At 40.3% G+C, this 12,485-nt stretch overlaps 1 protein-coding gene and 2 long non-coding RNA genes across 3 annotated transcripts in view; 2 read left to right on the top strand and 1 right to left on the bottom strand.

Moving 5' to 3' along the window:
- LOC109489292 overlaps positions 1–1,581 on the bottom strand; it is a 48,904-nt gene extending 47,323 nt beyond the window's left edge. The window contains exon 1 of the long non-coding RNA XR_002142240.2: positions 1,106–1,581. This is a non-coding gene — a long non-coding RNA (uncharacterized LOC109489292). The remainder of the gene's footprint in view (positions 1–1,105) is intronic.
- Positions 1,582–1,642: 61 nt separating this feature from the next.
- TSNAX (translin associated factor X) overlaps positions 1,643–12,485 on the top strand; it is a 32,896-nt gene continuing 22,053 nt past the window's right edge. Inside the window, exons 1-4 of the mRNA XM_002917098.4 lie at positions 1,643–1,773; positions 2,231–2,335; positions 4,838–4,952; positions 8,437–8,567. Of these exons, the coding sequence (XP_002917144.1) occupies positions 1,758–1,773; positions 2,231–2,335; positions 4,838–4,952; positions 8,437–8,567 (367 nt within the window). The 5' untranslated portion in view covers positions 1,643–1,757. The remainder of the gene's footprint in view (positions 1,774–2,230; positions 2,336–4,837; positions 4,953–8,436; positions 8,568–12,485) is intronic.
- LOC117802676 lies at positions 9,917–11,435 on the top strand. The gene is made up of 2 exons (XR_004626122.1): positions 9,917–9,969; positions 10,082–11,435. It is a non-coding gene; the product is annotated as an uncharacterized LOC117802676 (long non-coding RNA).

Raw genomic sequence — 12,485 nt, 5'->3', positions numbered from 1 at the left:
CCCCCGCCCCACACCGCGCAGTGGTCAATTTATGTCTAATTAGAAAAGGTGGATACTGGTGGATGTTAGCAGGCTCAGACCTCCCACAAACTCGGAATTGTTTGCCCCAAATCTACAAAGCAAGAGTCCTGAGCAGCCTATATTATCCGCAAGGAATTTGTTTAATCAATTCATGTATTTGAAGAGCTGCAAAGAAATGGATGCGTGGTAGCTACTTCTTGCTTCAGAGTTGGGAGAGACTCTAGAGATTAGCCAGAGCAGAAAACCTTCCTATAACACACTCCTGTCGCGGGCTTGAAATTACCACCGTATTCTAGTCTAATTGTTTTATTTACTATTCCTTTGTTCCTAAATTAACAAGGAAGAATTAACAAGGGCTGCGTGTACAATACATGCCCACAATATGGAGCTTATTCAAAGAAAGCATAGTAAAATACACTTGTGTTTTCCCCACTAGGCCTAGGCCAACCAATTCACCAAGCCTTACCCTGAGTTTATATGTAGAAGATGCCGGATTGCTAGTTACCCATCCTGATGACAGGAAGCGCATTCTCCAACACTTAATAGAGGCTTACAAACGCTACGGGTTCCAGGGGTGCGGGTGAGGGCTTATAAAATGCAGAAAGTCTAGTAAGATACGGCAGTACCTGCCCCAAATAACAAGCTAACAACTTGGTGGTGCACACCTGTTATTACCAACCTCTCTTCTTTTTTGGAGAGCGACGCTGGGAGAAGGGTATTAAGACTAGTATTTAATTGAGCACTTTCTATGCGAAAGGACAGACATGGATCAAAGAGCCGCAGTACTAACTCATTCGGTTCTCAAATAAGCCTACGGCGCAGGTACTATTCTATCTCAATTTCACAGATAAAGAAACCGGACAAAGGTTAATTACCCTCAAGGTCGCACACCCACCCCGTGGTTGAGCCAGGAGAAACCGAGTAGAGCGAGTCCCGGCGGAGAAGAAGGCGCAGAAATGGGTAGATTCGGGACGAGGGGGGAGGGGGACAGGAGCAGGGGGAGGAGCATAGAGGGCGGGCTTTACCTCGTGAGAACGCTTGTAACGCCCTACGTTTATTGATTTGCATATTCCCATCACTTTACCTGCTGGCGTCACCGCCAGGAATGGAAAGTTTCAACTCCCAGCTCCGTAGGGCTCGGCCACGATCCTGAGAAGACCTTCCCATAGGCGACCGAGGGTTCGCTCCTTCCTCACAGCCTGGTCGGGAGAGCCGGAGGGCCCCGCCTGCAAGCGAACTACAACCCCCATTACTCCCCGCGAGGAAGGCTGGGTCCACGGGGAGGGAATGCGGGGGTGTTCCAAAGGCGCCTTGAGGGGGGAAAAAAAAATCACGTACATCTTCCGCCGCTTTTCTACCTTCACACAGGCCTCGCCTCCATCATCTGTTTTATCAACAGAGCGTGCACTGAAGCGTGTAGAATCGCTCTGTCTTCAGGCACAGCAGAGGGCAGGCACGACGACGACGGCGCGCGGGCGCGAGGTCCCCGGGCCGCGCGCGAGGTCCCCGGGCCGCGCGCGGGGCGGAGCCTGTGGCTGAGGGGCCGGTGCGCAGGCCGGAAGTGTGGGGGGGGCGGAGGGAGAGGCGTGAGTGGTTGCGGCGCGCGCTTCCGGCCAGTGCGTCGACGTCCGCCGGCTGCAAAGGAGTCTTCGGCAGCCTCTCCGGCCAGCACCTTACGCACTCCGCTGGCTCCAAGGGCCTCAATCTCCTCTCACCTCGCTGTAGGCCGTGACGACATGAGCAGCAAAGAAGGTGGCGTCTTCAGCGGCCCTGGGCGTTATTTATTCAAAGGGGGAGGATCTCCATCCTTTTTGTCGCATTTTCCACTTCTGTTCACCCTTGAGGGATGCCCTCTCCCCATACAGGCTCGGGGGGCGGTGGCCCCGGTGATTTCCCGGCCATATCGGTCCTCTTTACACCCCTTCCTTTTCTTAAATCCTCGAGCTGTGTTTTTAAATCTTAGTTCGGTAATTGCTCCACCTTGTGCCAGATCAGGGAAGCCATTGGTGGAGGCCCGGGTGAGGTGAGCTTAAGGTTTGGGGGGAAAAAGACAGGGCTGCTGTTCTGTCAGTCCGTTGAGAAAGCCTCTAAGGCGAGGGCCTCGTGGGCGCTGATTTGAGAGAAAGGAAGGGGTTAGCAGACCTTACGTTTTGTCAACTCTTGATGGTGGAAGAGTCCTATCCAACTTTTTTCTCCTTCTCTACGTAAGGATCAGGAGGGTTCAGGAAAAGGAAGCATGACAATTTCCCACATAACCAGAGAAGAGAAGGGAAGGATGTTAATTCATCTTCACCTGTGATGTTGGCCTTCAAATGTAAGTTCTCTGTAATGGAAGTTGGCAAAGGGAAGAGAAGGAAAGAGGTTGTAGCAAGGATAATTTAGACATGTTGCGCGCACAAAACAGCCCGTCAGAATTTAAGATGTGCCTGTGTGACTCTTACTTTTCTTGGAGGTTTGCTGTGGTGCTGGGTCTGCCATTAAAGTCGAGATCACTCAAGTGTTGACTTTTTTTTTCTTTCATTACAGTTTTACAGGTAAACGGTTAATTAACATCAGAAATGCCACATAACTAAAAATTACTGTGTACCTGAATATGTATCAGCTGTATATAAGTTAGGTGTATATATACACATATCTATTTAATTAACTTTTAAGCATATATTGGTTTTGTTTCCTCAACTAGACTTTTGAAGACAGGGATTACATTTTTGTTTTGATTGTAACACTGGACAGAGTGGGAACTAATCTATTAGTAAATCATATACATGATACATATATACTAATATAGTGTGTGTGTGTGTGTGTGTATGTTATTCAGAGTCCTCCTTTTAACTTGGTCAAGTTGCTCCTTATTTCAAAACAAAACGTAAAACAAAATTCTTCCTGTCATTCTGGATCCACCCTCCCATACGTTATGGTTTCTGTGGTTCAGGAACCTGAAAGGGCCTGAGCTGTTGATTCTAACTCACGCTTATCTGAAGGCTGGATTGGGGCTGGAGGATCCACAGCAATTGACAAGTTAGGCCTTCTGCCAACAACCAGCTCTCAGTCCTCACATGGAACCCCTCATGGTGCTTCTCGGGTGNGTTCAGGTTCCTTATGTCATGGCATCTAGCTTCCCCAGTCAGAGCAAGGAGGAAACCACCATCTCCTTATGTCCTGCTCTCAGACATAATACGCTGTCACTGTTGCTACTTTCTGTTTGTTAAAAATGAGGCAGTTTAAAAACTGCTTCATGTTTAAAGGAAAGGGGATTAGATTCCACCTTTTGAAGGGAGTCTCAAGTAATTTCTGGGCATATTTTAAAAACAGCATAGCACCTACAGTGATTTTCAGAGGTATAAGACTAATTGTAATTGAGTAGAGAGTGTATTGATACAACTGTATACACAGTGGAAAAACTGCAGTGGGCCAAGTATTCCCCATCCTTATACTCTGACACACCCTTTACAGAGCTGCTTGTTTCCAAGCATATGTTGCTTTGTTTGTTTCTAAAAAAAATTTTTTTTAAAGATTTTTTAATTTATTTATTCAACAGAGATAGAGACAGCCAGCGAGAGGGAACACAAGCAGGGGGAGTGGGAGAGGAAGAAGCAGGCTAATAGAGGAAGAGCCTGATGTGGGGCTTGATGCCATAACGCCGGGATCATGCCCTGAGCCGAAGGCAGACGCTTAACCGCTGTGCCACCCAGGCACAGTTCTTTAGGCTTGCAGTTGCTTCTCCTTTGCTGTCCCCATTGTCCATCTGGTGAACTCTGGTTTTCTTCATGATCTAGCTCACATATCTTCTTCCTTGGAAGCCTTTTTGGTTTTTCTCTCAAGCAAATTTATTGACAAACGTTGCATTTATTTGTTATCCATTCATCCATTTAGTAATGAAATATTTATTGAGCATCTACTGTGTTCTAGCATGTATTAGTAGTAAACAAAAATGTGGTTCCAGCTTTCCTGAACCTTTACATGTATTTATTACGTATTTTATTTATTTGTTTACATCGTAGTCTTTCACTGGACTGAGCTCTTTGAGGATAGGAATTGTCTTACTTTGTATTCATAGTATTTATTCACAGTGGTCATTAATATTTATAATAAATAAGGAAAGCTTTTGATTGTCTTGAAATATTAGGTAAAATCCCAGCTTAATTATCTCAATAATATAAGAGCAGATGTTTTTGGTCCCTGTCAACCTGTTAATTTGGTTAATAGTTTATTGAAGTTCTGGGTTTTTTTAATTCATGCAAGATACATCTCTGTGCTCCCTGTAGGATAGGCAATTTTCTAGGTCTTTGGCATGATAGTGCTTCTGAAATAAAGTGGTGATTAATTAAGAGTTAAGTGGTTTATGGTATTTCAGTGACTGGGCCTTAGAAATTCAGAAAGTTGATGTCCTTAAAAGTTATAAACTTTTAATTTAAAAAATCCAGGTTTTTGTGGGGGGAGATAATATTGCATGTGGTAGGGTGATTTTAAAAAGTGTTATGTAACTTAGGTAAGTAATTTTTTAAGTCTCCTTTGATAATTCTGTGGTAATAATCTCATGTTTACTAGATGAGGTGTTTTTTGTTTTTGTTTTACAATATGTACATCTTATTGTGAGGCTGTGAGTGGTAAAGCCCAGTTAAAGCATACCTGTGTTTAAAGAAAGAATATTTTGGTTGCTAGCAGTCTTCGATTTCCCGGTACTTAAAAAATAAATGAGATGATATGCTCTTCATTTTTATAGAGTAAATAATAATTGCTTTATTGTGCATAACAGTGTTGTTTGATAGGCTTGAAGCATAGAATATGTATGCTTATGGTTATAATGTGTTGTTAGCATTTCAGCAGGAACTTGATGCAAGACATGACAAATACGAGAGACTTGTGAAACTTAGTCGGGATATAACTGTTGAAAGTAAAAGGACAATTTTTCTCCTCCACAGGATTACAAGGTGAGTAAATATCTGTAAAATTTGTTACAATGCATACAGTTTAATGTGTATTGTATATGTATTTTGTAATGCTTTATACCTCATTGGACAGTAACTAGCTGTTAGACTATTCTGTGATTTATTCTTTGAACACTGGGATCAGAAGATGTTAGCAGCAAGTAGATTTTTTTTTTTTTTTAAGAGAGTGAGTGAGCGTGGACTGGGGGAGAGGGGGAGGGAGAATCTTTTTTTTTTTTTATTTATTTTTATTTTTTTTTATTATATGTTAGTCACCATACAGTGCATCATTAGTTTCTGATGTAGTGTTCCATGATTCATTGTTTGTGTATAACATCCAGTGCTCCATGCAGTACGTGCCCTCCTTAATACCCTTCACTGGGCTAGCCCATCCCTCCACCCCCCTCCCCTCTAAAACCCTCTGTTTCCTGGAGTCCATAGTCTCTCTTGGGAGAGGGAGAATCTTAAGCAGGCTCCGTGCCCACCGTGGAGCTAATGTGGGGCTCAATCCATAACCCTGAGATCATGACCTGAGCCAAAATTAAGACTCAGACACCCAATGGACTGAGCCACCTAGGCATCCCAGTAGCAAGTAGATTTTAAGAATAAATATTTTAATCAATATAGGAAGGGAAAGTTCTTATTTTCAGAGCAGCTAGGAATTTTGTGTTAAGATCACTCAGTGATATAGGTGTTGTTTGTGAAAATACTAACTTTTTAATGGTTTATTAGAGCCAGGCTTTACTTGGATGATACATGCAAAATTTTAATATTAGATCTGTGTTGAAATCTTTATTTATCTTCCCATTCGTTGTTCAACTCATTGCAATCTGCTTTTCTGCCTCACAATTATTGAAATTGCCCTGTTACCTCATATTGCTGAATCTAGTACTTATTTTACATTTTTGTAGCATATGATACTATTGACTGCTTAATTCTTCTTTGGAAGTTCTTTTTCCTTCAGCTCTAAGGCATCTTTTCTTTGAAATTTCTTTCTGTAAGATTGTTTTATTTTTCTAGGTAAACTCTGTATATATCCTGGATTCCTTGGTTGCAAATAAAAGAAACCAGCTTATGGGGTACCTGGGTGGCTCAGTTGGTTAAATGTCCAACTCTTGGTTTCGGCTCATGTCATGCTCTCAGGGTCAAGAGATTGTGCCCCATGTTGGACTCTGCAGTCAGTGTGGAGTCTGCTTGAGATTCTCTCCCTCTCCCTCTGTGCACCCCTCTCCCCTGCTCACATGCATATGTATTCTCTCTCAAATAAATAAACAAAGAAAAACAACACAGGTTAAACTACCCTAACCAGAGAGGGAAAGGAATTATAAAGATTCAGGAATATCTTATGAATGCAGCTCTCTGTCTTCCATCTTTGCTTCGTTGTTTGCTTCCTATTTCATTTAATTGGCTTTCTTTGCCTCTCTCTTTTACATGAGGTTAGAAAGTTCCCACCCGGTAACCAACTCCCAGAGACTCTTGTTAAAAATTACAAATGCCTCTAGAAGGATTTACAGTGTATATCTTATAAAGTGTTTAAGGAAGTCCAGATATAATTTATCATCTTTTTATTATTAAAAATATTACTGGGGCTTGGGTGGCTCAGTCACTTAAGCAGCTGCCTTCTCCTTAGGTCATGATCTCAGGGTCCTGGGATAGAGCCCTGCTTCAGGCTCCCTGTTCAGCAGGGAGCCTGCTTCTCATTCTCCCTCTGACCCTCCCCTTGCTTGTGCACTCTCTTTCTCTCTCTCTCGTGCTCTCTCTCTCTCTCTCTCTCTCAGATGAATAAATAAAATCTTTAAAAAATGTATTACTGACGTATTCTAGTCACTCATTTACAACTTTTTTCATTTACAACTTTTAAGATAATTTGCTAATAATTTAATTTTTGTTCTGTCTTATTTATTTTATTCTATTAAGTGGAAGCGAATTTGCCATAGATTTATTGGAATGTGGCACTGTTAACTTTGTTTTATCTTACCTGGCTCTAAAATTAGTTTTTGTTTTTTTAATGAGTTCTTAGTTTACCTTATGGAAAGATTTTAAGTTACTCTTGAACTTGAGCTTGTATTATGGAAAGAAGCAACACTGTTTCGATTAATTATGAACACTTTTTCAATACAAATTGCAATTTTAAAAGAATTGACATCAATATTCAGCAGTTTAAAGATATAATAGAACTGTGACAAGGGATCTTAATATTTTAGAAAAAGCCATGTTATTGTGTAAAGTCATCTTGTAAGTATTTCTCCACCAAAAATAATACATTGTTGTTATAGTAAACTTAGAAAGTAGTAATCTTTAGGAAAATAATAAATTGTATAAAAATAAAGATACTAAAATCATTAGCCATCAGGGAAATTCAAATCAAAACCACACTAAGATACCACCTTATGCCAGTTAGAATGGCAAAAATTGACAAGGCAAGAAACAACAATTGTTGGAGAGGATGTGGAGAAAGGGGATCCCTCCTACATTGTTGGTGGGAATGCAAGTTGGTACAGCCACTCTGGAAAACAGTGTGGAGGTCCCTTAAAAAGTTAAAAATTGAGCTACCCTATGACCCAGCCATTGCACTACTGGGTGTTTACCCCAAAGATACAGACGTAGTAAAGAGAAGGGCCATATGCACCCCAATGTTCATAGCTGCATTGTCCACAATAGCCAAATCATGGAAGGAGCCGAGATGCCCTTCAACAGATGACTGGATTAAGAAGCTGTGGTCCATATATACAATGGAATATTACTCAGCTATCAGAAAGAACGAATTCTCAACATTTGCTGCAACATGGACGGCACTGGAGGAGATAATGCTAAGTGAAATAAGTCAAGCAGAGAAAGACAATTATCATATGATTTCTCTCATCTATGGAACATAAGAACTAGGAAGATCGGTAGGGGAAGAAAGGGATAAAGAAAAGGGGGGTAATCAGAAGGGGGAATGAAACATAAGAGACTATGGACTATGAGAAACAAACTGAAGACTTCAGAGGGGAGGGGGTGGGGGAATGGGATAGACTGGTGATGGGTACTAAGGAGGGCACGTATTGCATGGTGCACTGGGTGTTATACGCAACTAATGAGTCACCGAACTTTACATCGGAAACCGGGGATGTACTGTATGGTGACTAACATAATATAATAAAATAAATAAAGATAATGAAAGAAGTCAACCACAATACCCAAAGACAGCTGCTGTCAGCAGATTTCATATTTTATACGCATATTTTTTATATGTATATGCTCTGTGCCCAATGTGGGCCTTGAACTCATGACCCTGAGATCAAGAGTCTCATGCTCTACCAACTGAGCCAGCCAGGCACCCCTGATTTTACATATTTTTAATGATATATTATTGTGGTTTTGAGTTAGAAGCATCCAGATATAATATTTATTTAGCCCTGTGTTCATTGATATTTAGATTATTTCAGCTTTTCACTAACCGAGCATCTGGCTGATACTCTAAAAGTTCCCAATATCTTGATTATAGTGCTCCCGATATGGAAGAGATACTGACTGAATCAGAAATTAAATTGGATGGTGTCAGACAAAAAATATTGCAAGTAGCCCAAGAGCTCTCAGGAGAAGACATGCATCAATTTCATAGAGCTATTACTACAGGTAAGTGTAGGTTCACTTCAGTGGTAACATTAAAAAAAAAAAATAACAGTGTGTTATATGGTTTATGTGTGAGTTGCGTGAATTTGAATTGACACTTGGTGAAATGTTACTGGCTTTAACAATTGGGACTTCTGAATAATAATATAAAGATAATCCAAAAACATTTAATTGGCTTTATTTTTCCAGTTATGTAGAATAGTCATTGATAGGTTTTAATAAAGTCATTGAAAGAACAGACCTAACAGAATGAACTTTATTCTTGAGTATGCGGGTGTATTCCCACAGGGCACATCTCATTTCCCACTATGGGAATATCTCACTGGTGGCTCTGAGTTTCAGTTTGAGTAGGCTTATAAAAGAGAATGTATTACCTAGCCAGGTGGACCCAACATCTCATAGTGTGACTCAATACTGGAATTTTAGGATGGTACTGGGTTTTATATAAACACAAATCACTTTATATATATACAAATCAGTCACATAAATATTTAAAGTGCTTGGTTCTTTTCCCTTCATCCTCCTTCTTTTTTTTTTTTTTTTATGAAGAGATAGAGACAGCCAGCGAGAGAGGGAACACAAGCAGGGGGAGTGGGAGAGGAAGAAGCAGGCTCATAGTGGGGGAGCCTAATATGGGGCTCGATCCCATAACGTCGGGATCACGCCCTGAGCCAAAGGCAGACGCTCAGCGACTGTGCCACCCAGGCGCCCCCCCTTCATCCTTTTCTTAACGTGAATTCATTGACAGGAGAAATACTATATAATTCAAAAAGATAAAGTCAAAGGTTGATTCATATTTATAGAAGTATATGGAAGTTCTCTGTTTCTATCAAATAGGTGATTCCACTGAACTCAGGGCATATCATCATGAGAAATGAATTTATGTGGTACCTGCTCAGTGTGTCCAGTTTTAGTGTGAACATTTATAATTTCAACTTGTTTTTCAGAAATGTCAAGCTGTAGTATGTTCAAATGTCTTTTGTTGTTGTTGCTCAGTAATTATATATATATAGTTGACCCTTGAACAATGGTCAGGGTTGGGGTGCCGACTCCTCACACAGCCAAAAATCTACATAAAACTTTTGATTCCCCCAAAACTTAACTACCAATAGCCTCCTATTGATAGGAAATGGTACTGATATAATGAACAGTCTGTTAACACGTATTTTGTATATTATATGTATTTACTGTATTCTTCAAGGTAAGAGAAAATAAAGTGTAACTAAGAAAATTATAAGGAAGAGAAAATACATTTATGGTACTATACTATATTTATTGAAAAAAATCAACATATACATGGATGGTTGCAATTCAAACCTGTGTTGTTCAAGGGTCACCTATTAGTGTGTGTGTGTATATTTTTTTTTAGTGAGGTATAACATATATCATGTTATGTTAGTTCTAGGTATACATTGTGTATATTGTGAAATGATCACCATAAGAGGTCTAGTTAACATCCATGACTATGCATAGTTACAGAATTTTTTCTTCTTATGACGAACTTTTAAGATTTCTAGGTGTACATTGTGTATATTGTGAAATGATCACCATAAGAGGTCTAGTTAACATCCGTCACTATGCATAGTTACAGAATTATTTTTTCTTATGACGAACTTTTAAGATCTGTTATTATTTTTATCAACTGTAGTTGCCATGCTGTGCATTACATCCCTCTTTTGCCCACTTCCTACCTCTGGCAACCACCTGAAATGCCTTTTAATATCAGTAAAAGAAAGTACCTGCTTACGTCAGTTAAAGCTGGAGTGCGTTACTAGAAACCGAAATGGTAACTCAAACAGTTGTACAAAGAGTCATTCTAGTACTTTCCCAGAGGAGATCCATTCCCATAATCATTTATTATTTACTATCAGATATTTATTTGTTTTTTTAAGTAAGAACACACATAATAAACAAGATTTAATGAACTCAGTTTGTGCTGTCACGTGGGAGACCTTGAATATGACAGGTTTGGCAGGTTTGGGAGGGAAGGTCTAATTACTGGTGAGAGGAAGGGCGAAAGGAAGCCTGTTGAGGAAAACATGAGAATATCTTCATGATCTTGTAGTAGAAGAGATTTTTTTGAAATGACACAAGCATTAACTGGTAAAGGAAAAATGGATCAATTGGATTTCATTAAAATGAAGACATTTATCAGAAGACATCATTACAGTGAAAGGCAAGCTGAAGTCTGAGAGAAGACACATAACTTGGATAAAGTTCCCCCCCAATTGTTAAAGCCAGTAACATTTCACCAAGTGTCAATTAAAATTTTCCTATTGATGATATTCTTTGTCAGAATCCTTTTGGTGAGGTTTCTCTTGGGTACTTGACATTTCTAGTTGTTATTAGGCAGGGAAGATAATCTTGTTGTTTTTTAAGATTTTATTTATTTGACAGAGGGAGCAGCAGGCAGAGGGAGAGGGAGAAGCAGGCTGTTCGGTGAGCAGGGAGGCCCATGCACTGGGCTTGACCCCAGGACCCCGGGATCATGACCTGAGCCGAAGGCAGATGCTTAACTGAATGAGCCACCCAGGCACCCCGTGGGGCAGATAATGTTTGTGGCAATGTTTGCCTTGTTCTGTTTGATCTCCTAAAATTTTTATCTGCCTCTTCTAATGGATGTGGATTGGGGAGGAGGTAAGCTTGTACATCCAGCACATTTCCCTTTGTCAGTTCTCAGGGTTGATTGGGATCCAAAAGTGGCATTTCCAGGCTGCAGGTATGTTACAGATCTTTTCACGGATATAGATCAGCAACGGTGGTATTGGGGCACCTGGCTAGGCTTGGTCGGAAAAGCATGCAACTCTGTTCTCAGGCTTCTAAGTTTGAGCTCCATGTTGGGAGTAGAGATTACTTAAAAAAAAAAAAAAATCAATAAACAGGAGCAGTGGTGTTTACATTTGTTGTTATGTGAGTATTATACTGCCGTGAGGAGCCCCAGTGACACATTACTATTGTTTTCTCCCTGTGAGCTGGAGTAGCAGCTTGAACCATCCTAGAGACAGATCTATGGCAGGCTTATATTTCAGTCAGAGTGGTCCTGCTGTGTATAAATAGGTATGCATGTATAATCCAAAGGGCTACTGGGTGGTGGAGTTGGTGGTGGGGAGCAAGTTGGATCTCTCCGTTTGTGGAAAGTACCTGATCTGAAGAAGCAGTACGGTCTGTCTTACTGCATCAAAGTGAACAAATCGCATTCTGCAGCTTCTAAGTATCCTAGTAACTTGGATAACTAAAGGCAAGAGTTTGAAATTTCCATAAGCTTGATCATTTTTCTGTCACATCATGCAATAAGCTTATCTTGTAAAAATTCATGGCAATATAATACATATAATAAAAGCTGGCTGCAGTAGTCTTCACTTTTGACTTCAGTCCATGCTTAAAACTTTTGTACTTCGGTCACAACTGGAATATGTTCCTCACAGTGTTGGTGCTTTGTCATATGATGATGTGTTTAGATTAAACTTTCCGATTCCATACTAGTCCAAGGGTGAGCCCTACTGATCCTGAAAACTTAAAGTTCTGGTGGGGCAGGGTAGATTTACTTTATTTCGCCCAGCAATCTGTTTGTATATTCTTCATCAATGAGTAAAGCGTAAGGAAGGACTTTAAACAAGAGCAAGGACCATATATGGTCCATGGATAATAACATGAAAAGAAACCTAGAAAGTTGCACTTGGCTTTTAGAAGAAAACAGAGAAATGAAGAAAAAAGACAAAAGGGACATTTCATTGAGTCAATAGAATGTTTTTTATGTCAGGAAGGAGGCACTCCACTCTTGGAAAGAGTTTAGATAGGGCATTAATAAATTTTCAGATTTTTCCCTCTTCAGTGTATCATTGAGGATTATATGAAGCACCAATTTCATTTTAGGCCTTTATTTTTTGTAAGTGTTTTTCGAAGATTGCCTACTCCAGGGTT

The sequence above is a fragment of the Ailuropoda melanoleuca genome, chromosome 6, assembly GCF_002007445.2.
Source record: "Ailuropoda melanoleuca isolate Jingjing chromosome 6, ASM200744v2, whole genome shotgun sequence".
NCBI classification, from domain to species: domain Eukaryota; kingdom Metazoa; phylum Chordata; class Mammalia; order Carnivora; family Ursidae; genus Ailuropoda; species Ailuropoda melanoleuca.
The sequence above is the reverse complement of the archived record's forward strand: the minus strand, read 5'-3'. Positions and strand labels throughout refer to the sequence as shown.